The following is a 27,976-nucleotide window of genomic DNA, read 5'->3' on the forward strand; positions in this document are numbered from 1 at the left end:
CATTCATAGAATACAAGAGCAGGGATGTGATGTTGAGGCTTTATAAGGCACTGGTGAGACCCCACTTGGGGTCTTATGAGCAGTTTTGAGTTCCTCATTTAAGAAAGGCTGTGCTAATGATGGAGAGGGTTCAGAGGAGATTCACAAGGATGATTCTGGGAATGAAAGGGATATCATATCAGGAACATTTGGCATCTTTTAGCCTGTATTCGTTGGGATTTAGGAGAATGGGAAGGGCATCGCTTTGAAACATTTTGAAAGGCATGGACAGAGTCGATGCAGGAAGGTTGTTTCCCACGGCGGGAGAGTCTAGGACGAGAGGGCACAACTTCAGGATTGAAGGGTGTCTGCTCAGAACAGAGATGCGGAGGAATTTCTTCAGTCAAAGGATGGTAAATCTGTGGAACGTGTTGTTGAGGCCAAGTCATTGGGTATATTTAAGGCAGATAATCTTCCTACCATGACGGACATCTACAGCACGCGAAGCAGGCGAGAGGCAATAAACATTGTGAAGGACTCCACACATCCCTCACGTAAACTGTTCTCCCTTCTGCCATCTGGTAGCACTCGGGCCCTTACATCCAGATTGGGCAACAGTCCTTTCCCCCAGGCCATCAGGTTCCTGAATTCCCAGAACATATGTGGATAGTGTACCATGGACTGTTAGTGCATATGACTTAATATTTGAATATTTTAATGTGTTTAAGTTCTATTCGAACTTATATTTATGTAAATATGCTCCGCGGTCCTGGAGAAACACCATCTCATCTTTACTGTGCGAGCATGGTATGTACAATAAAAAAAGGTGACGACAGAGATTGATATATTCTTGATTAATCCGAGCGTCAAAGGTTACGGGGAGAAGTTCGGGCAGGGGGGATGAGAGGGAAAATGGATCAGCTCATGATTAAATGGTGGGGCAGACTCAAAGGGCTGAATGGCCTATTTTTTGCTCTGATGTCTAATGCTTCTGGTTGCCCCTAGTCCCGTGCTGGTTCCAATGGCATCCTGTGGAACCCTTGACGAAAATCCCCACTGCCCAGCCCACCTCTCGTTTAGAATGAGGAGAGGTTTGAAAGCTGAAGCCCCCATACTTCACAGAAGACATCACTGGCAGAAGGTGGCTGAGGGTAGATCTGAAGCCTGCTGCGTTGGGCTCATCTCTGCCATGGACTGATCAGTTTTGACCTTTGGACTCAGCGGGGACCGGAAGGACCGCAATGGTTGGGCCGGGCTGTGAGGTCGGGCAGTCTGCACAGCCCCAGACTCGAGAACGTGGCCCGGGTTTCTTACCTTCTGCGGGATCCAGCTTGGTGGGGCCAGCCGGGAGATTGGAGCATTCAAAGTACTCGCTCTCCTCCTCCACCTCGGCCTTGCTCTCGGTGCAGCCGGGCTTCAGACAGACCGAAGAGGAAGCCAACTTCTCCTCATCGGTGGCGTGGCCCTCTCTGTGGGCAATATCTTCGGTGCAGGACACTTGGAGAGGCTCGGCATCCTGCAACATTGACGAGAGGTTTGTGTTACTCAACGTAGACAATACCCTTCCAACTGAAGAGAAAAACGTAAGAGTTCTGTCCACTGCACATGCCTCAGATTTACCCTTCAGTGACCCAACTTTATTTTGTTTCTCTCTCAAAGCCAAATAATGCGGATACTGGAAATGAAAACAGAGGATGCTTGATTACATAGACACCAGCTAACAGCAGCAGACGTCACACACCCTTACAGCCTGATGCCCCCATAAAATTGTGTTGAGTTCTCATTACCTCATTATAGGAAGGATGTGGAAGCTATGGAATGGGTGTAGAGGAGATTTGCCAGGACGTAACAGAGCTGGGCCTTTTCTCTTTGGAGTGTAGAAGGACTTAATAGAGGTCTACATGATTATGAGTGGCATCGATAAGGTTTTTTTTAAACAGAGAGTTGTGGGTGCCTGGAATGCATTTGCCAGGGATGGTGGTGGAGGCTGGAACATTAGGGGCATTTAAGAGTCTTAGACAGGCAAATGAATGGAAGAAAAATAGAGGGTTACAGGGTAGGGTGGTTTTTTTTAAGGAATATATGGGTCAGCACAATGAGGGCCAAAATGCGGTAGTGTTCTATGTTCTTATAAGATCATGTACTTTTCCCTCTGCTGTTAACCAAGGGTTTACTTGCTACTGACTTACTACTGGAGACCACCTTTTGATGAAGAGAATTTCAAAGACACATATCACTTTGGTCCAAAACACCTTGCCTCATCCTTGTCCTTATTTTAAAGATGTACAGCACGGTAATAGGCCCACAAACCTGTGCCACCCAAATATTACGCCCGATTGACCTGCAACCCCCAATCATTTTTGAAGGGTGGGTGGAAACCAGAGCGCCTGGAGGAAACCCACGCAGATGCAGGGAGAATGCACAAACTCCTTACAGACAGCAACCGGGTTTGTACCTGGGTGGCTGGTGCTGTAACAGCGTTGCGCTGACTGTGGCGCCCCTTCACGACTGCACCCTCCGATCAAGAGCCTGCTTTCTTTCAGCTCAGAGAAATCAGGAAGCACAAGTTTCTAGAATGCTGCTTCTCGGCCTAGAGGCGGGAAGCACATGGAAACAAAACAAAACGTATAAACTGTTCACAGACAGTGCCGGATTTGAGCCCCGGTCACTGGCGCTGTAAAGTTAACGTCGAGCTAACTGCTATGTTAACCATGCTGCCCCTCTGAACGGCCCTTATTTTTAAACTACTCTGCTGGTCAGACAGTGTCTGCAGGGAGAGAAGCAGTTTACACTCCAGCTGATGTCCATCCGTTAATGAATTCAGATGCCTTCACCATGGACCAGCTGACAAGTTCCAGCCTTCTGTTTTTTATTTTGTTTCCGCATGCTTCCCGGCTTTCTAGAAACTTCTGCTGGCCGATTTCTTCAAGCTAAAAAGAAAGAAGGCTCTTGATCCGAGCGGTCAGTCAGGAAGTGGGTGGCACGGTTAGCGCGATGCTGTTTCCAGAGCCAGTGACCCAGGTGCAAATCCGGTACTGCCTGTAAGGAATTTGTACGCTCTCCCTGTGATCTGTGTGGGACTCCTCTGGGTGCTCTGTCTCCCTCCCACCCTCCCAAAAGCGTACGAGTTTAATTGGTGCATTTGTGTGGCACAGACTTGTGGGCTGGAAGGGCCAGATACTGTGTTGTAAAAAGTTTGTTGGTGTTTATTTCCCTGTGACGGAGCTGAGCTGACCTAGCTAGACTGCGGAGCCCTTGTTCTTGGATCGGGGGGTAATGTTGTGGTCCTCGCGTTTGAGGAATGCTGCCAGCAACACTGACATTAACTAACCTTGAATGATGTCACTTGGCAACAGCCTGGAATCAGATTGAAAAACAAAAGCGCACAGATAATTTTTGTTTCATTTGGCTGCAGGATGTGGCCGTGGCAGCACTCGTTGCTCAGCCCCAGCAGGCCTTGAGAAGGCAGTAGTTAACTGCCCCCTTTAGCCACCCTTCCATCTGCTGAGCTCAACAGAGAGCAGCTTGAATCAACTACATCAATGTGGATCTGGAGTCATATGAAGCCCCTAACCTGGAACATGCCATGAAGGAATTAAACAGATGATGTTTTCAATGATCATTTACAAAGCAGCCTTTCAGCCCACGATGACTTTGTGCTGACCTATATAAATCTACCTCACATCAATATAATCGTTCCCTACCTCACACCCAGAACGATTTTTCTTCCATCCATGTGCCTAATGTTACGAGCCCAGAGGACCCCAAAACCCAGCAGCAATAGATATTCATCTCTACAAATGGTTACTTAAACAAAAGTTGTTTTTAATTATCTTTGAACATGAAAAGAGAATCAAACTTGAAGTTATCACAATTAACTTAATTAACCTAACAACCCCCTTCTAATTCTAAGCGCACATAGAAACATAGAAGATAGGAGCAGGAGTAGGTCACTCGACCCTTCGAGCCTGCTCCGCCATTCAACGAGATCATGGCTGATCTTAAAGTTCAGTACCCCGTCCCCGCCTTCTCTCCGTAACCTTTAATACCCTTATACTGAAGAAATAGATCTAATTCCCTCTTAAATATATTGAATGAACCTGCCTCTACTGCCCTCTGTGGTAATGAATTCCACAGATTCACCACCCTCTGGGTCAAGAAATTCCTCCTCAGCTCGGTCCTAAATGGTTTGCCTATTATCCTCAAACCATGGCCCCGGGTTCTGGATTTTCCCATCCTTGGAAACATCCCATCTGCATCCATTCTGCCCAGTCCTGCCAGAATTTTATATGTCTCTATGAGATCCCCTCTCAATCTTCTAAACTCCAGGGAGTACAATCCCAATTTGCGCAATCTTTCCTCATAAGTCATTCCTGCCATTCCAGGTATCAACCTGGTGAATCGCCTCTGCGCTCCCTCCATTGCAAGAACATCCTTCCTTAGATAAGGTGACCAAAACTGCACACAATACTCCAGGTGGGGTCTCACCAAGGCCCTGTACAGCTGCAGTAAGGTATCCTTGTTCCTATACTCAAACCCTCTTGAGTATGTAATGTGTGTGTAAATTTAAGAAAAGTTCTTTGGTTCACAGTTCAATCTCACTTTTCATTCTTCCAAGTTCTCTGGTTGCATGCAATTCTTATACTGTGCACAGAATTTAACATGTATAAAGTTCACCAGGCTTTGGTGCTCGAAAGGTAAATTTTTACCGCTCAGAAAGGTTCTTGTAGGTTTGCAGAGAGAGATGTGAGTTTCCAGAATTTCCACAACTGAAGTACCACCAATGTCTTGCTGATGAAACTTGCCCCATCAGGATTCTCCAGATGATAACCTCTTTCTTTCAGGCTACTACAGAGTTCCTTTCTGTTCCACTTATTCTAAGAGAAACATCAGACAGATAGCACTTCCAGCCACCTTGGAGCTTCTGTTTCAGTTCCTGCAAGCTTCTCCTGGCTTGTTACACCTTTCTGTGTCACACACAGTCCAAGACTCCCTTCTCTCTCTCTCTCTCCCTCCCTCTCTCTCTGAGACTCAAACTGCCAGGCAGCATGTCCTTCTCTCTCTCACTTGCAAAACCCCCTTCTCCAGCAAACAATAGGAGTTCATCTTTTGGTCAATCTGTTGTTTTAGGTAAACAATAACCTCTCAATGTCCTTTCTGTGAAGGGGTATTAGGAGACAGCCTGTCTCTTGCTGTGGCTTTTAAAGACAATAGTCCATTCACTCACTTCAATTAACAGCCACTTGTGAAATCTCCATAGCATTCTCCATAACTCTGTAAAATCACTGAATATGAATTCTTCAGTATTTCAAATAAGATCTGCTTTAAAGTGTGTGTATGTATGTAATCTTCTCTACTTTTCCCAATTTATCTCCCCAAAACATTCCCAAATATTTCATCACACTAATGATAATTTTAGTGATCATATGGTACCATCCCGGACAATGCACTCATGAGCAGAAATTGGCCATTCAGCCCCTCGACCCTCCCCTGCCACTTAATCATGAGCTGATCCATTTCTCCACTCAGTCCCACTGCCCTCCACATACCCTTTGATGCCCCGGCTAATCAAGAACCTATTAATCTCGGCCTGAAATACAACTATCTGTGGCAATAAATTCCACAGATTCACCACCCTGTGACTGAAGAAATTCCCTCTGCGTCTCCCTTTAATCCGGAGTTTGTCCCCTCTTGTCCTAGACTCTCCCACCCTAGGAAACAACCTTTCGGCATCTATTCCGTCCACGTCTTTCAACATTCAAAATGCTCCAATGCGAGCATCTCCTCATCCACTACTCTGCGTAATTTTCCTCGAAACATTCCTACCTTCATCTGAAGCAGGCGCCCTCTGGTATTTGCTCCTTCCACCCCTGGAAAAAGACACTGGTAGTTTGACGGGCTATTTTGCACAGATTCCAGATCATGAGTCAAAACTCAAATTCCACCGCGTCTCTGATGCAACTCTAAAGAGGGCTGCAGGGTTAGCACAGTGACCAGCACAATGTTATCACTGCGCCAATGACCCAGGTGTGAATTTAGTGCTCGCAAGGAGCTTCTATGCTCTCCCCATGACCCCCTAGGGTTTTTCCCAAGTGCTCCAGTTTCCTCCTACACTCCAAAAAAATCTACGGAGTTGGTAGGTTGATTGTCACCATCTTACCTGGATCCAACACACACACATGGCATCGTGAAGAAAGCACATCAGTGCCTCAGGAGATTGCGGAAGTTCGACGTGACACCATAAACCCTGGCAAATTTCTACAGAGGCATGGTGGAAAGTGCGCTGACTGGCTGTGTCATGGTCTGGTCTGGGGACACCAGTACCTCCTGAGCGTAGAGCCCTGCAAATGGTAGTGGACATAGCCCAGGACATCACAGGCCAAACCCTCCCCACTATTGAGCATATCTACAAGGAGGGCTGCTGTTGGAGAGCAGCAGCGATCATCAAAGACCCTCACACCCAGCCTAGTTCTCGCTGCTGCCATGAAGGAAGAGGTATAGATGTCACAAGACTCGCACCACCAGATTCAGGAATGGCTGCTACCCCTCCACCTTCAGACTCCTGAATGTCAAACTCACTTAATCTTACTTGTGCACTTTATTGATTTTCTTTTGGTTCTCTCTGTATTGCACAGTCAGTTAGTTTACATTTGTTATTTGTTTACAGTTCCTTATTTGTTTATGTGTTTTATGCTGGGCACAGTTTATTTTTTGCACTACCAATTAGTGGTAATTCTGCCTCTCCTGCAGGAAAAAGAATCTCAGGTTTGTATGTATTTACTCTGACAATAAATCTGATTTGATGTATTTGGGTAGCATGCTGTTCATGGGCCTGTGATCATATATCAGATGGGTGACCAGACAAGTGTGATTAAGATCACATCATGCAGTTTTCTTCCTAGTTATCTCTTTGCCACCACCATCAGCCCAATTCCTATCCTTCACTCTTTTGAATCCATTCCTTGAGATAGATGTACTTAACTCTCCCAAATGATTAGTCTTCAAATCATTTTTTGTTTTCCTCCTTGTCGAAGGGGCCATTCTTTGTCAGTCCATGGGACGTTTTCGGTTATTGGCACCTGTGGTGGGGGATCAGAGTCGAAGGGAGTTGGTTTCAGAGAACACAGGTCCTTTGGCCCATCTACTCTGTGCTGTTCTGCCTCGTCCCATTGACCTACATATTCCTCTCCACCATTAATCACCTCAATGTCTTGCTGATGAAACTTGCCCCATCAGGGTTCTCCAGATGATCACCTCTTTCTTTCAGGCTACTACAGCGTTCCTTTCCGTTCCACTTATTTTAAACGTAAAAATTGAGCCCGGTGTTCACCACTCCCCCTGCCAGCTCCATCCACACTCTCTGCATGAAGAAGTTCCCCTTAATGTTCCCTTTAACCTTTCACCCTTAACGCCTTTCCTCTCGTTCTTGTCTCATCCAAATCTCTATCGGTCCGGTTTCCTCTCAAATCCCGAATGTGTGCAGGGGGAGGGGCCAGCACTGAGGAATGGACTTAAAGACACGTGCACTGCAAAAAGCTTTGTTCCACACACTATCCGGGCAAGTCAGCCCATACTCAAGTTCAGCCGGTGTCATCCATGATCAGACTAAAATGCAAGGTGTAATGTTACAGTCAAAGAATTCTGCTGGTGATCGAGAAGAGGTACAAGAGGATAGAACGAGGGTAATGTATGTAAGTGCGCGATCTACCGGGAGTAGTTTGGAAACAGTAAGTGAATTGACTCGTATAAATTGTGTGAGGGATAGAATTGATGGAAGATCAGGAATACTGGGAGTCCAAAAAAAAGGACCAATCTGCAAGTAGGAAGGGAGACCATTGGAGATGTGGTTTCACTTGCAGCTTACATAATTCCAGTGAGATATCTTTAGCCTTGTGACAGTTACTTGCTCTGGCTGTGTATTCAAGGACACCCAGCTTCCCCTGACCTCTCTATCTCATTCCACTTAAAGTAAATATTCCACTCTTCTGTTTCCCTTCTGCCAGAGTGGCCGACCTCGCAACTTTCCATGCTCTTTTCTCCATGCCACATCCTCAGCCTCTGTCTCCACCCAAATCTCCATCAGCTCAACACTCTGGCTTCCTCTCAGATCCCAAGCGTGCGCTGGTCGTCTGCACCGAGGCACAGCGACAAGCCATTGGTCAGCGTAGCACGATACCTTTGCAGCGCCAGCGATTGGGACCAGACCGGGGCTCGAGGCCCACGGTGTCCATAGGAGTTTAGACGTTCTTCCCGAGTCTGCATGGGTTTTCTCCGGTGGGGGCGGGGCTCCGGTTTCCTCCCATCCTCTGTCGTTCTGGGGTGTAAAATGGGCAGCATGGACTCCTCAGGCCAAATTGGCTCTATTCCCCCCCTTCCGGAGGCTCTATGCACCTCCCCCACCCACCTCCCCACAACCCCCAGCAAATTACACATTTGCCTTGGTGCAAGATGGGTGTCCCTTGATCGATTCCTGCAGCATCCCCTGGCCACACTCCCAAATCAAAATTACTCTCTTTTCTGACTGTTGGCCAACAGGGTTGTACACATCAGAAACAGCCCCTTCAGCCCACCTTGTGTATGCTGACCTTTTTTGACCCTATTGTCCATTTATCTATTTATCGTATATACTCGCGTAAAAGCCGATCTCATGTAAAAAGTCGACCCCCTATTTTTGGCCACAAAATCTATCTCAGGCAAAAGTCGACCCTATGTCTCTCACCCACCCATCGGAGCTCCTGGTACCTCAGTCACAAACTCACATCTTGGCTTCGGCCCTCGTAACATCTCTAAAGCAGACTCTCACCTCGGCCCTAGCCTCCCACAGGCCAGAGCTTCCAACGACGTAGCTACTTACCGTGCATCCCAACCCCCCCACATGGAAGGGCGCGCATTTTGATGCACAGACTCAGTATAATTACTTTATTTCATTGTGTTTTTGCTCTTCCTTCATTTAGCAATCTTTTGGACTTCTGCTACTGAGGCAGTATTTTGGATTCTCACAGGAATTTCAGGCCCTCGAAAGTAATAGCCACGTAATAGTCGACCCCAGAAATGTAACATTAAAGAAAAGGGACTGGAAAATTCGACTTTGACACAAGTATATAAGGGAAGTATCTATGTGTAAGGGAGTGGCAGAATCCCTAATATATGTTAACACTAATACCATGGGACTTGTTGAATTGTTTCTTGTTGTGTCCAAATACTCCACGTCAGCTGGAAGTCCCTTATCTATTCTGTTGTAACCTTGAATAAACCAACAGATTGGTTAAACATTATTTCCCTTCAACTTCACAGGTTTCAATGACCAGAATTGGCTTCTACAGAATTGTAAATAAATTAAAAATTTAAACATGGATGGAACTGAATAATTCCTGAATAATCAATGAACCAAAGACACTGCCTTACTTTTAGGCACTAATTATTGTTATTATTTTCTTTTAAATATAGTAACGTTGTAAGATGGTTCGTAATATGAGCTGTGATGCTGCAGGAAAACACCAAATCTCTTGACTTGTTCGCAACAATAAATCCTGATCCTGAACTGTGAGGGGGCTCTGTGGCTGAAGGACCAGTGCATGCGGCGGGCTGCAGGCCACTCAAGGTGAGAAACCAGCGGGCTGCTGGAGACCGCTGTCAGGGCTGCCGACAGCTGGAAACAGGCTCAGTCTGGCTGGAGGGGGTACCAGGTAGCGGAACTGGGATGCAGAGGGCGCTGAAGACTTCCTGACCGTGTTGGAGGTTTGGATCTGGAGCTCGGGTTGCCAATGGTTTGGACTGTGTGGCTGCGGGGGCACTGGAGGGGGATCTAAGATCTCTCTCTGACTGTGAGGCGCTTCGGCAATTCGTGCCAGTGGCGAATCTGTCTGCCTTGCAGCAGGCAAATAGAATTTCATGTAATAGGATACTGTTTTATTACAATGATAATAAATTGAACCTTAAACTGAGTGTACGGGTTCGTGGGCCAGAAGGGCCTCTTAGCTATTTCCAAATATAAAAAAAAAATTTACAAATTAATATTTTTTTCCCCCCCCATTGTACTTATATTCTGTAATTTCACTTTTGCACTTCGGCATTCTAAAATTTTAAATTTTATTGACAACCATGGCCAGTCAGAGTCCAGGGCTCGCCCCTCTTCCTAGAGGCAGTTCAGTTGGGTCCAGAACGGGGCGAACCTGCTAAAGATGCAGCTCCAAAGAGAATATTCACGTTGAAGTTCATTATCATCTGATGTACAACCGGATAGCATTTCTCCGGACCACAGCACATGCACATGTAGGGGGCAGAAGGTGAAGTTGGTGGTAAACTGAGGAAAGTGCCTTGGCTCGTAGAAAGCATTGTACTAAGACACTACCTAATCCAGTGGTTCTCAACCTTTTTCTTTCCACTCACATCTCACTTTAAGTATTCCCTGTGCCATCGGGGCTCTGTGATGAGTAAGGGATTGCTTAAGGAGGAATGTGGGTGGGAAGAAAAAGTTTGAAACCACTGTTTTGATCGTACATAATTGACTCGTTATGTGCACTGTTCCTTAACTCCAAATGAAACAGGCCAATGACAATTTTTCTCAAGCAAAATATTTCAGTAACATTTGGGTCTAGAGCAGTGATTCTCAACCTTCCCTTCCCACTCACATCCCACCTTAAGCAATCCCTTACTCATCACAGAGCACCGATGGCCTAGGGATTACGTAAAGTGGGAAAAAAAAGGTTGAGAATCACTGACCTAACTCATACTTGTTAATGGACTTTGTCAGGATTCCAATCTTCAGTGTGTTGGGAGGTGGGATTTGGCCAAAATCTCTTTAAAAATTTTAACATTGGTGTACATTTTTAAAATTTAGGCATGCAAGCCCTTCCGGTCCATAAGCCCATGCCACCCAAATACCCTGATTAACCTGCAACTCCAGTACATTTTAAAGGGTGGGAGGAAACTGGAGTGCCCATTGGAAACCCACACAGACACAGGGAGAACATACAGACCACATTGGATCCCAACCCTGGTCACTGCCACTGTAATAGCGTTGCACTGACCACTACAACCGAGACGCTAACCGTACTTCACATGGCTGAGAGTTGACCTGCTAAACTGCTAGCAGAAGAACCCTGCTAACTGCACCAGGTACAATATGACCAATAAACTGAAGACACAAGAGATGGCAGATCCTGGAAGCTTGAGAAACTCAGCAGGTCGAAGAGTCGGAGAGGGAGAATGGATGGTTTTGAGTTGGAACCCTACATTTTTAGAAGAGTCTTTTAGATAACCAATTGAAATGGCATTTTATAAGGTTATGGGTTAGGCACTGGAAAATTGGATGATGGTACATCTTCCTCTCTGCACTCAGTCTTGATGAAGGGTTCCAGTCCGAAATGTCAACCATTCTTCTCGCACTGATGCCCGCTTGGCCTGCAGAGTTCCTGCAGCAGGTTGAGAGACTTAACGCATACGAAGGGTTTTAGAAAGATGAGTGGGGATTTCATTGAAACCCACCGAATAATGAGAAGCCTGGATAGAGTGGACGTGGAGAAGGTGTTTTCCAATAGTGGGAGAGTCCAGGACCAGAACTCACAGCCTCAAAATAAACAGATGCACCTTTCGTGCAAGTGAGGTCCTTTATTTTTTATTTAAATGGACAGCACAGTTACAGGCCCTTCTAGCCTATGAGCCCACGCCCCCCACCCCCCCCAATTAACCGACAACCCCTAGTATGTTTTCGGAGGGTAAGAATAAACACGTGCAGATGCGGGGAGAACGTACAAACTCCTTACAAATGGCGGTGGGCAGAGGGTGGTGAATCTGTGGAATGATGGCTGTGGAGACCTCGTCATTGGGTAGATTTAAAGGGAGGTTTGATTAGTGAATGTGGCAAAGGTTACGGGGAGAAAGCAGGAGAATGGGAATGAGGGAAAAATACACCAGCCGTGATTCAAATGGCGCAGCACATTCGATGGTCCGAATGGCCTGATTCTGCTCCTGTGTTTTGTGGTTAAAATTTAAATGTCACTGTTGGAGAAGAAAATCTGCGGATCTGCCTTCCTTCCACCAGAGGGCAGCAGGAGGCCACGAGGGACAGGAGGGAGACTTGTTTAGGATCTCGGCCAGCCCGCAGCATCTATGCTGGCAAAGGGGATGGTCAGCACTTCCCGTCGATAATCCGCGTCAGAGTGGAGGGAGGGGGAAGGGCGAGACGGTGGGGTGGGTGGGGCGATAGCTCGAGGTGGGTTTGTAGGGGGTTGGTGAACCCAGAGACCAAGGAGATTGAATGGCAGATGGGAGCAGTGAGAGGGAAGACACCAGCAGCAGGCTCTCAGAAAGCCGACCATTGGGGATACAGGGAGCACCCTGCGTTTGACACACTCGTTCGCAAGATCCACTCTCATTAATGGGGACCTTGCCACTGCAAGCAGTGGAGTTCTAGAGTTGACTCCTTGTGGCAGGCATGTCACTCGCTGTGCACAGTTATCCTGCAGCTTTGATTGCTGGTGCTCCCCAACTCCACTGCTGCTTCTCCATTACAGACCTACGACTTCGGCCTCAGTATCCCTCTCAAGGCTGAGCAATTTTCCAGATCATGACCCAGTTGGTATGCATAACCAACTGAAAAGTCCAATCCAGTGGTTGTTGGAGGGATCAGAGGTGGAGAGGGTGAGCAAATTTAAGTTCTTGGGAGTCACTATCTCGGAGGATCTTTCCTGGACCCAACACACCAATAGCATCGTGAAGAAAGCCCGTCCGCACCTCTACACCCTCAGGAGTTTGCGGAGGTTTGGTCTGACACCGGAAACCCTGGCAAATTTCTACAGAAAGTGTGCTGACGGCTTCATCAGAGGCTGGTATGGGGACACCGAAACTCTTGAGCGTAAAACCCTCCAAAAAGTAGTGGACATAGCCCAGGACGTCGCAGGCAAAATCCTCCTAACTATCGAGTACATCTCCGTTGGAGGGCAGCAGCAATCATCAAGGATCCACACGACCCAGCACACGCTCTGTTCTCGCTGATGCCATCAGGAAAGAGGTATTGGGGCCACAAGACTTGCACCACCAGGTTCAGGAACAACTGCTACCCCTCCACCATCAGACTCCTCAATGACAAACTCCATCAAGGACTCATTTAAGGTCTCTTACTTATTACTTTTCTTTTGTTCTCTCTGTATTGCACAGTTGGTTTGTTTACATTTGTTATCTGTTAACAGTTTTTATTTGTTTAAATGTTTACGCTCTGTACAGTTTATTTTTTTCACTACCATTTACAGGTAATTCTGCTGCGCCCACAGGAAAAAGGAATCTCAGAGTTGTATGTGATGCCATGTATGTACACTGAGAATAAATCTGAAATCTGAAAGTCCAGGGAGCAAGATAGCATGCAAGGAGCATTTAAGAGACTTAGACAGGCACATGGATGAAAGAAAAATAGAGGGTTACGAAGTGGGGAAGGTTTAGGTTTTTTTGGTAGAAATAAAAGGGTCAGCACAACATCATGGGCAGAAGGGCCTGTGCTGTGCTGTAATGTTCTATGTCCTTAGACAATCCAGATGTTTGTGGGCATTTTTACTTGGATTAACGGCCTTCATTTTTAGACTCCAGATTACTCACTGTTTGAACTCAGAATTGTTCACACTCGGAGTTTGGGATGACCTCGTCTGGTCATTTACCTGCAACAGCAACTCTTCACTGACCCCCTGACCTTCGCACCCCCCCCCCCCCTCACCAAGTCAAGGGCAGGAGAAGTGGGGAAACATCCTGACTGGCAGCCTCCCCTGCAAGTCACCCACCATCCTGACCTGGAGACATCCTTCCACCCCTTCTCCACGTCCTAGAACTCTCTTCACCACACCACAAGTGTTTCAAGGCAGTGGGTTGTAGACCCTTAACCAGGGGCAAAAAGGGACACACAATAACTGATGACACTCACATGCTGCGCGTGAAACGCTGAGGCCTTATCTTTGATTGTTGGGATCAAGTTCTGTACAAACGAATTCAAGTTGTGGTCAATGGTTTGTTTGGTTTTATAGAAGGTGTGGTCTGGCTGTGTGGGTCCGACTGCCCAGTCCGACTGCCGTTGGCTCCGTACAGACTTTAAACAGCTTGTTAAAGGAGCCAACGGTGGTTTTTTCCTCAGAGGCAATCATGCCTTCTGCTACCTGTGCCTGAATCTCTGAAACAGCCTATTCACTGACACCCTCCTTAAAATCTACCTCTTTAAAGCCTCTCCAGCTGAACACTTTCCTGCATTAAAGATGCAGGTGACAGACTAATTGCTTTGCAATGAGCTGCTTTAGGCTTGTGTCACAATGTTTAGTGAACAGGCAGCAGGGATTGCTCCTTCAAACGTGGTGTCTGCAGATCGCAGGCTGAACTGGAGCAAGAAATCGATGGATTGAACGATATATAAAAAAATAAAACTAATATCTATAAATTCAACATATAACAAACAGAAAGAAAAGCGGTAGACACTTAAACAGTTACATATATGGCCAATTGAAAAAGATTTTTTTTAAATTAACTATTATACTACACTACAAATTCTAGCCCAGTGGTTCTCAACCTTTTCTCTTTCCACTCACATACCACTTTAAGTATTCCCTATGCCATCAGTGCTCTGTGGTGAGTAAGGGATTGTAAGAGGAAAGAATAAAGTTTGAAACCCACTGTTTTAATCATCCCTCATTGACTCGTTATGTGCACTGTTTCATAACTCCAAAGGAAATGGGCCAATGACCATTTTTCTCAAGCAAAGTATTTCAGCAACAATTGGGTCTAGAGCAGTGATTCTCAACCTTCCCTTCCCACTCACGTCCCACCTTAAGCATTCCCTTACAGAGTAGCTACAGCATAGGGATTACTTAACATGGTATGTGAGTGGAAAGGAAAAGGTAGAGAACCACTGTTCTACCCCCTTCCCTTCTGAAGTTAAGTACATACAACTTCACTACCATTAAAAGAAACCACAAACTTTCAAAGCAAGATCCAAGCGATCTTATAAATTAGGAAAATAGTTAATAAAAGGACCTCATAAACTTAGAAAATTTAAATCTGTTGCAGTTGAAGAACATCTGATTTTTTTTCCAGTTAGGCATGCCATCATATCAGATAGCCATTGAGTTGAGCAGGTGGGACAGCATCTTTCCATCTAATCAGGATTGAACATCTAGCAATAAGGGAGGCAAAAGAGACGACATGGGATTGAGACAGAGTTAAATTCAAATCAGTTGTCTAAGTTGAACCAAAAAGGGCAATTATAGGATTAGGTATCCTGTTGAACATTGGGTATCAGTGACTTGTCTGTCCTGTTGAACATTGGGTATCAGTGACTCGTCTGTCCTGTTGAACACTTCTTGCATTGTGGAGGTTTTTTTCCCCCTCTCACCATCACTAACTGCCTCCATCAACCAAATTACATTGTCAACAGATAATCTCCTCAACAACACTGCCCCTCCCACAATCTCCCTGCAATTTCAGACGAACCACTTTACCCTCCTTCCCAGTTGTAACGACAGGTCGTGGGCCGGAAACGTTCTCATTCTGCAGTTACAGTGCTGAATCAGACAGGGTCACAGCCGTTGTTAAGCGAGAGAGTCTGCAGCCGCCGGGGTCGAGTGGAACGCGTAAACATGCTGGAGAAACTCAGCAGGTTCCGCGGCATCCATAGGAAGGATTCCTGGACATACCTGATGAGGCCGCTTCCAACCTGTGCTGTTCAACCTGCCTCTTTCTCCCTTTTCTACTCCCCCCCCCACCTTTTAATTCCGATACCTGCCTGTTTCTGCTTATACCAGTCGAAGGGCTTACGAAACTTCGCTTACATTTTATTTTCAATGGACGCTGCGTGACTTGTTGTGACCGGGCCACAGATGTGCTGTCTGTCGCATGGGAGAGAGTCTCCGATAATGCAGAGTCCTGAAGCACTAAGTGGTCAAGGGCACAATCATCCTGAGAACAATTTGGCTCGCAGAGTGAATCACAGAAGTCTGCAGATGCTGTGAATGTAGTAAATGACTTTTACTACAACATACTTGCAGGGAGCTGTACATTGTGTGCATTGTAACCAGTTCCGCAGCAGTCTGAAGTTAGGAACAATGGTTGGGGGAGGGGGGCACAGTTGGCACAGCGGTTAGAGCAACACTGTTACAGCTCCAGTAATTGGGACTTGGGTTCGAATCCACTGCTGGCTCTAAGGAGTTTATATGTTCTCCTCGTGACCTCCAGGCGCTCTGGTTTCCTCCCACCATTCAAAAATGTACCGGGGTTGCAGGTTAATTAATTCCAGGGCCCGGGGTCCAGAAAGGGTTTGTATGTTGAAATTTGGATCAGTAAATTCTGAAAGAATTGGTCCCACACAGTGCGAGCCAGGTTCTTCTGTTTATCCACAGTGCAATAAAAGGGTTAATGAAACGACAAGGAAATTTACCTGCGGGCACACATCCAACACCAGAGACTGGTTTTCATACCTCTTCACTCGACAAGCATTCCTTCAGCGAGGGAATAAAAGGGAGAGAGAGAGAAAACAGTCAAATCTCATTGATCTAGATTAAGAGCACAACATTTTCGTCCCACCTTGGGGGATACGCGACGCTGGCGCCGGGCTTGAGGGGGCTGAAGGGACAAGATAGTAGCATTTAGCATGAAATGCAAAGGACCAGAAGGAAAAGTGCTAACTTCATTGCATGCCTGCACAGTTCCAGCCCACCGTTCACTGCAGGGTCTCAGTCTGCACAGGTTGTTTCCGTGATTGCAATCGCCCTAGCCCCGGTAGAGAAACTATCCCTCCTTGCTGACTGAAGCGTCTCCCAGCCAGTTATGGTCTGCCCTGTCATTAGCAGGCTCCCTGACAAGAACAGGCCCCTGTTCTTTAAAATTCAACATTCAGCAAATTTAAATTTAATTTTCATTTAGAGGTACAGGATGGTAACAGGCCCTTCAGGCGCACGAGCCTGCACCGCCCAAGACCCCCCTATGACCAATTAACCTACTGGCCCTCATAAATTTTTGGAACATGGGAGCACCCAGAGGAAACTCACACAGACATGGAGTGAACGTGCAAACTCCTTACAAACAGCGGTGGATTTGAACCCGGATCACTAGCGCTGTAATAGCTTTACACTAACCGTGCTGCCCTTGATGGCAGGGAGTCCCCGGGTTACCAACGACAACTTATACTTACCAACAAGTTGCGCCCCCAATTCGCACATAATGTTGCCTCATGAATGCCCGTTCCAGTATGCAAGACATCGATGGAACATGACTAAGTGTTAACTTTTAATCATATTTTTTTCTTTTTTTCCCATCTAAATTGTTTTAAGAACTGTTTCTTTAATTTTTTTTACAGTACTAACTGTTCCAACTTACCTACAAAGTCAACTTAAAGACAGACGTAGGAATGGATCTCATTTGTAACTTGGGGACTCCCTCCCATGTTAGATATTACTGCATTTTATGAACGAATTGTGGAAAAGTCATTGATTATAACGTGAGCCATCCTCTCTCACATTCATGAATTCTGTGTTTCAGGTTTCATCTGGTGTTAAAACACCGAGAGGGGATTCGCTCAACATGCCTCAAGGAAGCAGCCTCTATCCCAAAGGACCCCCAGCACCCAAGCCGTACCCTTTTCTCACTGCTACCATTAGGAAGGAGGCATCAGATTTCTGAACGGACAATTACCTCAATTTTTAAATCCAGTCCAATTCAACTTCTGAAAATAAACCTACCTCGTAAGCTCTATGGTGAAAGATGATCAGGCAGCGTGGTTAGCGCCACGCTACTACTTCGCCAACAACCCGGGTTTGAATCTGCCGCTCTCTGTGGGGAGATTGTACATGCTCCCCATGACCACGTGGGTTTCCTCCCACATTCCAGAGAGGTACGAGTTAGGGGGTTAATAAGTCTCATGGGCGTATTTGGGCGGTGCAGACTCAAGGACCGAAGGGTCTCGTACCATGGTGTATTTCAGCATTCATTTCAAAAGTGTATAAGAGGTGTTGATGAGGCTCTATGGGTCACTGGTGAAACCTCATTTGGAGAACACTGAGCAGTTTTGGGCCCCTTATCTTAGAAGGGATGTTGGAGATGTACAGAGAAGATTTACTAGGAATGCAAAGGCTAACATATGAGAAGCGTTTAGCGGCTCTTGGACTGTATTCATTGAAGTATAGAAGAATGAGAGGGGATCGCAGAGAAACATTTCAAATGCTAAAAGGATTGGACAGAGTAGATGCAAATAAGATGTTTCCCTTGGTGGGTGAATCCAGGACAAGAGGGCACGGTCTTAAAATTAGAGGGTACCCATTTAAAACAGAGGTGAGGAGAAATTTCTTTAGCCAGAGGGTCATGGAATTCATTGCCACATACAGCTGTGGAGGCCCAATCATTGGGGGAGTTTAAGGAGATTGATAGGTATCTAATTAGTCAGGGTATCAAAGGGTATGGGAAAAGGGGGTTGGAATTTAGAATTAGATGTGAGAATGGTTTAGCTCAGGGTGGATTTGCGGAGCAGACTTAATGGGCCAAATGGCCTGCTTCTGTTCCTTTATCTTGTGCTGCATTAATACTAAATGTAAAAATAATGAAGTGGAAGTGCATTGCATAATGGGACAGATCGTTCTGACTCAGAAAGCCTCGACTGCCTTGACAATGAGAAGCAGAGGACCCTGCGGGGACGGTGACCACTGCGGCGGACCAGCGAGGGGCTTCATGGCTGAGGGATCCATGCAGGCTGTGGGCGACTTGGCAGTCAGGGAACCCACACGGGCTGTTGGAGAACCACGTATTGGAGCCAGGACACAAGATGGCGCTGAGGGCGAGAAGGACCTCGGGCGCTGCAGGCTTCCCACTCATATCGGACGCCTGGTTCTGGAGCTCGGATGGCCGATGGATGGAACAGGAGTCTGTGTGGCTATAGAGGCTGCGGGAGCGCTGGAGGCAAATCCACGGACACTCAGTAACCAAAGGGACTCTCTTTTGCTTCTTTTTCTCTCTTACTGTAAGGGGCGCCGGGCGACACTAACACTGATTGTGTGCGCCTCACGGCAGAGAGAAGTTGATTTTGTGCAGTATCACTTCTGCATTATTACATAACAATAAATGAATCTTGAATGTGTTCTCTGAACTAAAGTTGGCTTACAAGAAGAAAATGTAATTCAGGCCCAACAAAACAGTGTGCACTTGGCACACATCCTGATTTGGATGCACTTTGCAAGTTCGAGTGTTTGCTGGGCTATTATGTAAATGAAAATTTGGCACACGAATTGTGGAATTTATTAAGTTGCAATTTACATGAATTAGGAGCTAAATATTTGAAAGCCATTAAGGAAGGAGTGATATTCATCTAGTTTTCCCTTGGAGGGAGTCAATCCCAGTGTTCACCAGCACCATAGCGTATGACACAAGGGAGACACACACATGGACTCTACACGCTGAATCTGTCAGAACTGACTGGATAGCTCCACAAAGAGCTGGCATGGATTTGATGGGGTGAATGGCTTCCTTCTGTCCTTCATCTGTGTCCCTACGCTATGGTCCCAAAAGTGCAACTCACATCAACAGGATAGCAGACATTTCCTGCCACAAAATAAGTGATCACAAGGGGTCCATCCGAACGTCACCCTATTGTGACAAATGATTGTTTCCGAGGTTTTGTGGCATCCATGGATCCAGCTGGAAGATAATTCCCTGCAATGATCCTTTAATAAGTGAAGGACTTCCTGACACCTGGCTTGAACGGCAAGAGCTTGAATTCATGCCCCTTTGACACAGTGAATGGAGCAGGCTCATCCCGAAGCCCGACACCAGCCAAAGTCCTCCTCCTCTATGGTGCAGCCTACTGTTTGCACAATGTAGCCAAACTTCCTGTTGCAGTTCACTCGATGTTTACATCAGGCGTTTGTCTAGCTCTGCCACTCCTGAGCTGGCAGGTGCCAACCAGAGTGCTTTCCGTTAACCTTCTGAATGAAGAGTCTCTCATTTCAGGGCGAACAGCAGAAATTGCAGCTGAGGTGATCTGCCGGATTCTGAAATAACTCCTCTGACACAGAAGGCCATTCAATTTCAGGTCGGAACGGTTGGCGTAGCGGTTACCGCAAAGCCTTCACAGCGCTGGCAATCGGGAATCCCACGCTGTCTGTAAGGAGTTTGTGCATTCTCCCCGTGACTATGTGGGTTTTTCCTGGGGATGGGGGGGAGCTCTGGTTTCCTCCCACCCATCAAAATGTACCCGGGGTTGTCAATCAGTTGGGTGTAATTGGGCAGCAGGAGCTCGTGGGCCGAAAGGGCGTGTTTCTGCGCTATATGGCCAAAAACCTGTCAGATCCACGTGGGCTCCTTGAAAAGCAATCCATTCAATCCCTCCTTTCTCACTTTCATCCAGTTTCCCTGGTGAATTAGTCTTTGGGACACTAAACTGCATCTTCTTTAAAAAAATCAACGTTGGAGAAACTCAGCAGGACAAACGGCGATGTTTATAGAGCAAAGGTAAAGATGTATAACCAATATTTTGGGCTTGAGCCCCCTCACCAAGGTATGAGCAAAACGTAGGCAATCGCCTGAACAAAATGGAGGGGGCGGGGGAGGTGCACAATCTCGCAGGCAGTAGGTAATAGGTGAATAATGCCATGTGGCTGTGAAAGCGAGCGAGAGAGAATCCCATGGGATTCCCTTTGGAGAGCAAAGGAGAACTTCTTTGAGGGTGGGATTCTCTCTCACTGCTCCCCATCGGTAATCCCTGCTGCTCTCAAGCTCTATGACAATGTATCCACCCAGACTCGCTTCCAGAGCCACTGCCTGTAGGGCTATGGTCCTCTCCCTGCCCTGCGCCCCCATCATTTTATTATGGCGCCTGTCTGCATTTTGATGAAGGGTTCAACCCCGTAACATTGGTTGCTATATAAAGGACACTGTTCATCCTGCTAAGTTTCTCCAGCATTGTGTTTTTACTTCAATCATGCTGTCTGCAGACTTTTGTGTGAATTCTGACATCAGGATGTTGCCGGAACATGAGGTGCTGGGTTACTGGGACAAACAGGTTAGGACTTTATTCCCTAGAGGGTCGGAGAATGAGGGGAGATTTGATAGCACAATTATGAGAGAATTATGAGAGAAAATGCAAGCAGGCTTTTTCCCCTCTGAGGTTAGGTGTGAGAGGATGTGTCAAGGGTGAAAGGGGAAAAAGTTTAAAGGGAACGTCTTCACACTGGGAGTGTGGAACAAGCTTCCAGCTGAAGTGGTGAATGCCGGTTCAATTTTAACATTTAAGAAAAATTTGGACAGGTACATGGAGAGGTAGGGAGCAATATGGACTGAGTGTAAGTCAGGGGGTCGAGGCAAAGACTAGAAGGGCCTGTTTCTGGGCTGTAGTGTTCTATGGTTCCAACGGCATCCAAACGGATATCAGTTGGTTAAAATCAGGAGACACGTTGCAGGACAGAATTGTTGAGAGAAAAGGATCTTAAAGAGTCATAGTCTTACAGAACAGAAACAGATCCTTCGGCCCAACTGGTCCCTGCTGGCCAAGCTAGTCCCATTTATCAGTATTTGGCCTGCATCCATCTAAGCCTTTCCTATCCCTGTACCCATCTAAATTGTCCCCGCCTCTACTGCTTCCTCTGCCAGTTCGTTCCACACACCCATCACCTTCCGCAGCTACAGAGGATCAAAGAAGCTTTTCATACTTTCTCATATTTGCTTGCAACATTGAAGGCGGCAATTTGGCCCATCAAGCTCCTGGGCGATGCCATCAGTCCCTCTCCCTCTCTCCGACCAATGCCAATCAACTCCCCCCAGATTCTTCCAGAGACACTTTACAGGGGCCAGTTCACTTACTAGCCCACACATCTTTGGAATGTGGGAGGGAACCTGTGGTTGGGGGGAGGGGAACCAATACAGTCAAAGGGAGAATGTGCAAGCTCCACACACAGATCACCTGAGGAGAGGATCGAACCCAGCACCCTGGAGCTGTGAGCAGCATCTCTACCTCTGCATCACATCTAGGGAGCTTAGTCTGGGCAAATCTTCCCCCTGTAAATTAATTGTAACTGCTGCTTGATTCCTGTTACATCAACTTCCTCCTCGCCATCAGTCCCATTATATTATTTTGATTGAAAATCAACCAATCACATGCTGTGGATAAAGTTCATCAGGGAACTCTGCAGATGTTGGGGTCACATGGAATGCACAAACATGCTGGAGAAACTCAGTAGGTCACACAGGAAGTAAAGGGGAACCAGCATTTTGGGCCTGAGCCCTTGGTCAGGAAAGGGGGAGGGAGGAAGGGGCAGGGGGAATAGGTAAGAGGTGGATACAGGTGATGGGTAGAGCAGAACAAAGTTGAGAGGTTGTGGGGGGGGAGGGGGTAGCTCTTTGAATGGAGAGGGAAGTGGGGGGATGGAGGAAAGGAAACAGAGGAATAGGGAAAGAGGGAGACTTGGGGGACAGAGCATTGGTGTTAATGCTGTCTGGTTGGAGAGTACTCAGACAAATGATGAATATGCTTGACCACAAACATTGTACGAGCCTCTTTCCAAAGCTCTGATGTCATACCCCATTCCAAGAACTCCCTGTAATAACCACAAATATCTTTCAGTGCTCTGGGAGCGAGTGAATCTGCCCCTTTTCTCTCTCAAGTCCGATGTTTCTCGGGGCCTCTTCATGGTGTTTGGCAGCATGGTCAGCGTAGCGATTAGCTCAATGCTATGGCAGTGCCAACGACCTGGGTCCGATCCCGGGTTTGTATGCTCTCCCCTGCGTGGGTTTCCTCGGAGATGTATGGGGTGAGTAGGCTAATTGGTCACGTGTGTGTATTTGGGTCCAGATCTTCCATCTGGGCACCCATCGATAGGATGGCATTTACATCAACATCACGAGTTTCCGTTAAACACTGACATCAGGTAGCTGTGCACCACTGAATCTCAAATCTCCACACATTGGAACCTTTCGGGGGGGTGTTCCTCTGACCAGACTGAAACAGCTCCAGGTGCCCTCCCTAGGTCCCAACACTCTGTCCTGTCTTTTCTGATCCTTTTTTCTTTCCCTTGTTGCCCCTGTTCCCCCCCCAGCCCTGTCTCCTTTCACAGAAACAAAATCAATTCTCACCTCTCCTCTCAACACAGCCAATTGACACCTTTTGTTGGTCTGGACTCCTCCCCTAGCCAGTCTTTATTCAGATTCAGGGTGGCACGGTTGATGTGGTGGCTAATGCAATGCCTTGACAGCGCCAGCGATCGGTACTGGGGTTCGAGTCGCGCGCTGTCTGTAAGTTTTCACATTCTCCCCCCCCCCCCATGTGTGTCTGTGTGGGTTTTCTCTGGCGGCTCTGATTTCCTCCCACCGTTCAAAATGTGTACGATAATGTGGTGTAAATTGGGCGGCAATGGGCCGAACTGGCCTGTTACTGTGCTGCATGTCTAAAACTTAAAAATTACATTAAAAGTTTAAAATTTTTTTACTATTAGCTTTGGCAGTAGCAAGGAAATGGATAGCTGTTTCATGGAAAGATCAGATGGAGCTTAATTTACAAAGATGGGGATTCAGAAATGAGGGGCTGTCTACCAATTGAGAAGATAACTTATAATTGACTGGATAAATATTATGTATTTAAAAAGATTTGGAGCCCATATTTGAAAACCTGAGACTGGTTGTGGGTGCCAGCTGGATCTCCACACTGTATAGTGAATGAATGATTTAAGATATTCTCCTTATTTCGTTCTTATTTTCTTATGGGAGTAGTGGGGTAGGATTTGGTTTAGGGGAGGTGGGGGGGTGGGGTGATTACGGCTTTTATTAGGATTTTTTGTAGTTCTTGTTAGATTTTTGTTTCTATGTAACCATTAAATCTTCTTTGACAATTTGTTACTATTTTAATTTTGTAATTGTGGTTATTTACTTTGTTTTTTAAAATATTTTTAAAAATTAAAATTTATTGTCAGACATCACATATAATCCTGAGATTCTGGTTTTCCCTGCAGAATTGCCACTGACGCATTCCTGTTCTTTGCTTATTCATAGAAACATAGAAGATAGGAGCAGGAGTAGGTCACTCGACCCTTCGAGCCTGCTCCGCCATTCAACGAGATCATGGCTGATCTTAAAGTTCAGTACCCCGTCCCCGCCTTCTCTCCGTAACCTTTAATACTCTTATACTGAAGAAATAGATCTAATTCCCTCTTAAATATATTGAATGAACCTGCCTCTACTGCCCTCTGTGGTAATGAATTCCACAGATTCACCACCCTCTGGGTAAAGAAATTCCTCCTCATCTCGGTCCTAAATGGTTTGCCTATTATCCTCGAACCATGGCCCCGGGTTCTGGATTTTCCCATCATTGGAAACATCCCATCTGCATCCATTCTGTCCAGTCCTGCCAGAATTTTCTAGGTCTCTGTGAGATCCCCTCTCAATCTTCTAAACTCCAGGGAGTACAATCCCAATTTGCGCAATCTTTCCTCATAAGTCATTCCTGCCATTCCAGGTATCAGCCTGGTGAATCGCCTCTGCACTCCCTCCATTGCAAGAACATCCTTCCTTAGATAAGGTGACCAAAACTGCACACAATACTCCAGGTGGGGTCTCACCAAGGCCCTGTACAGCTGCAGTAAGGTATCCTTGTTCCTATACTCAAACCCTCTTGATATGAAGGACAACATACCATTTGCCTTTTAACAGCCTGCTGTACCTGCTTGCTCGCCTTCAGAGACTGATGTACAAGTACCCCTAGGTCTCTCTGCACTTCCCCATCTCTTAATCTATTGCCATTCAAATAGTAATCTGCCCTCCGGTTTGTATTACCAAAGTGGATAACCTCACATTTATCCACATTGTAGTGCATTTGCCATGTATCTGCCCAGTCCCTCAATTTATTCCTTGAAAAAGGGCTCAGGTCCGAAACATCGGTGATCTTTCTTTTCCTCCCATGGATCCTCCAAGACCGGCTGAGTTCCTCCAGCATTACTGTGTGTTTGTACGACAATCAACAGCATCTGCAGACTTTTGTGTTTCATTCGATGTAGTTTCTCAAACAGAGCAGGTCAGTCTCGTTCCTGTCTCTTAGCTCAGAATAACAGTTTATAAGCAACTGAGGGGAGGATCTACTTTCCCCTGAACTGCCTCTGACTGACCCAGTTTATTCCTTTATCTATGGAATTAGATTGTGGCTTCATCCTACAAATTTAATCTAATGATAATACAATTTATTACTGCATAATTTATGGCCCTGTGAATTATATTCGGACAAGTGTGTGATATGGGTTCGTATTTTGGCAATTTGAAATTGTCGGCAGACAGAGGGATTTGTCTCTTTGGCAAGGATTTACAGCAAAGATCACAGCAGCATTTCTGAGGGCAGTATTTAAAACAAACCGCTACTTATTAAAATAAATAAAAACAACGGCAAAATGTGTTTGGAAGGCATAAAATATTTAACAAAGCTCCTCCTGGAAAGATCACTGGCAGAGAAAATGGTCGGTCGGATGCCATAAGTGTGAGAGAAAGAGGATTTGCCACTGGATCACTGTCACTCTGTACACTGGGTCCAGAGGATTCGAGACTGCAGACAGTGGGTCCCAATGGCAGGCAACCCTCCCAGAGATTATCAGCTCCGTGGGTCTCAGTGGTTGGTAACACTCACAGAGATTATCACCTCCGTGGGTCCCACTAGCTGGCAACACTCCCAGAGATTATCACCTCTGTGGGCCCCATTGGCTGGCAACGCTCCCAGGGATTATCACCTCTGTGGGCCCCACTAGCTGGCAACATTCCCAGAGATTATCACCTCCGTGGGTCCCACTGGCTGGCAACTCCCAGAGGTTATCCCCTCTGTCTTTTGTTGTTTCCACTGTGGGAAACCTCTGCAGGTCTTACCTGAGAATTTCCTCTCATTCATGCTTTGAGTCTTATTTTATACATTGTGTGAAAAGGACTTCAAAATCAGCAATGCACTTCACAGACTATGTTTTATACATCTATAGAAACAAAACATGCAGTGCCCCTCACGTAGTGCAAGGGTCTTTTTAAAAGTGGTTGATGCATTGAATTGCTGCATCTCTGTACATTGGCTCTGCACACTTTATAATGATAACACTACTTCAATCCCCCACACTTGACATCGTTAGGCTGTTGAGGCTAAGGCTTCACTTTGCGAAAGTATGAGAGGCCTCAGCCTCTATTCGAATATCTAAAGGGGCTGCTCCTCGAGTTCAGGCTGCATTCCAGTCCCGCGCTCCTGATCTTTGGTCACTGGGTGAGGGGGGTTGGGGATGTCGCTCAGGGGGATCTCCTAGTCAGTTTGCTCCTGGGCTTGGCCAAGTCAGCCACTCATGGGCCCAGGCAGTGAGGCAGTCGAGGCTTTGGCCCGGGTTGACTGCCTGCCCATCTCTCCGGGGTTACGTCCGTGGCCGCGTGCCTCTGAAGGAGGAGTGCGCGGATGTCTTCGAGTATGAAGGGGATTTCCGGGATTGGTGAATGCCTCAGGGGCTCAGTGCATTCTGGATGGCGATGACCTCTGTAAGGTCCCCCCCTTGGCCACCTGTACCTTCTTCCAGCCTATCCAGCCTCTCCTTACAATTCAAGCCCTTCAGTCCCAGTCTTGTGAATCTTTTCTGCATCGTCTTCAGCTAAATGATTTCTTCCCTGCAGCATGCCGTTCAGAACGGTGTGTAATATCCAAAGCAAAAAATTATGCTGGACAAGCTCACCAGGTCAAACAGCACACCTTGTACAGCAAAGATAAAGTTACATAACCAACATTTCAGGCTTAAGCCCTTCAATATTAATGGATACGTATCTTTATCTTTGCTACATAAAGTGCCTGCTGGGTTTCTCCAGCACTGTGTCTGTACTTCAATTACAGTGTCTACAGACATGGTCGCACCAACATCTTGTACTGGTGTAACACAATGTCCCAGCTCCTATACCCCAGCAGGCTCAGCATTACTGGGGGGGGGGGGGGGGGGGGGGGCATTTGTGGGCCATGCCCCCCCATAATGAATTATTGTGCCCCCCTCACATACCCACCCGCATGCAGCAGTTGATGCATGTGGTTTCTCCTCCACGCGCTAGAATACTGGAGGGAGCGGGAAATGTGATGACGGTGCACGGAGGTATGGCACCCGCTTCCCCCCAACGCTGAGTGAGTTTTAGATCACCCCCCCCCATTACCCTAATGCCCCCATGATTAGACTTGTTCTGACGCCGACTTTGCCAGTGGCCCAACTGATGAAGTGCCAAACACCTTCATCACCGCCCTGTCCTGATTTTCATGGAACGACATACCTATACCACTTGCTCTCTCTTGGTCTACTATGCTCTCCAGGCCCACACCATTTCCTGACCCGGTCTCACCCGGGCAAAGCACTGCCCACCCATCTGAAAGACCACAGAAAATTCACCCAACTGCCCCGTCCGAATTTGTTCCAGCTCATGATGAGGGACACTGCAGGTTTACCATTGTTGCCATCGAACACTTGGAACTGTATGGGGCATGCAATGAGCTAGCACAGAGAAGGGAGCACAAAGACAGCGTGCAAAGCCGGATTGATTACTTACATCAGAAAACAGAGAAACTTCATTTGTTCAATTGTCCTGGTGCACACAGAAACAGAGAACACAAGAGAGAGAGAGAGAGAGAGACACGAAGACAGACATACAGAGAGAGAATCACAGGATCACAGAGACAAAGGGAGAAAATAAAGGTGAAAACACAGTGCTGGAGAAACTCAGCTGGTCAAACAGTCGACTTTATGTAGCAAAGATAAAGATACATAATCAACGTCTCGGGCTTGAGCCCTTCATCAAGGTACGAGCAAAATGTAGGCAGATGTCCAATCAAAAGGGTGGGGGTGGGGAAGGGCAGGGTGAGGAGCAGGGGCCCACAGGCTAATAAATGGATAAGGGAGGGAGGACACACCAGCAAACAGGGGGAAGGGGGAATGGGTCTGTGAACGGAGAGGGAAGGGGGTGGAGAGCTGGAGGAAAAAAGGCAGAGGGATGGGGAGTGGTCTAGCAAAAGCCGGAGAAG

At 46.8% G+C, this 27,976-nt stretch overlaps 1 protein-coding gene across 5 annotated transcripts in view; it reads right to left on the reverse strand.

The window, feature by feature from the left end:
* tacc1 (transforming, acidic coiled-coil containing protein 1) overlaps positions 1–27,976 on the reverse strand; it is a 151,162-nt gene that overhangs the window by 37,970 nt on the left and 85,216 nt on the right. For all 5 annotated transcript variants that reach the window (XM_069917820.1, XM_069917819.1, XM_069917817.1 and 2 more), the window contains 2 exons: positions 16,385–16,445; positions 1,294–1,495 (listed from right to left, as the gene is read on the reverse strand). In XM_069917820.1, the coding sequence (XP_069773921.1) occupies positions 1,294–1,495; positions 16,385–16,445 (263 nt within the window). The remainder of the gene's footprint in view (positions 1–1,293; positions 1,496–16,384; positions 16,446–27,976) is intronic.

The sequence above is a fragment of the Narcine bancroftii genome, chromosome 2 (assembly GCF_036971445.1).
Source record: "Narcine bancroftii isolate sNarBan1 chromosome 2, sNarBan1.hap1, whole genome shotgun sequence".
Classification (NCBI taxonomy): Eukaryota; Metazoa; Chordata; class Chondrichthyes; order Torpediniformes; family Narcinidae; genus Narcine; species Narcine bancroftii.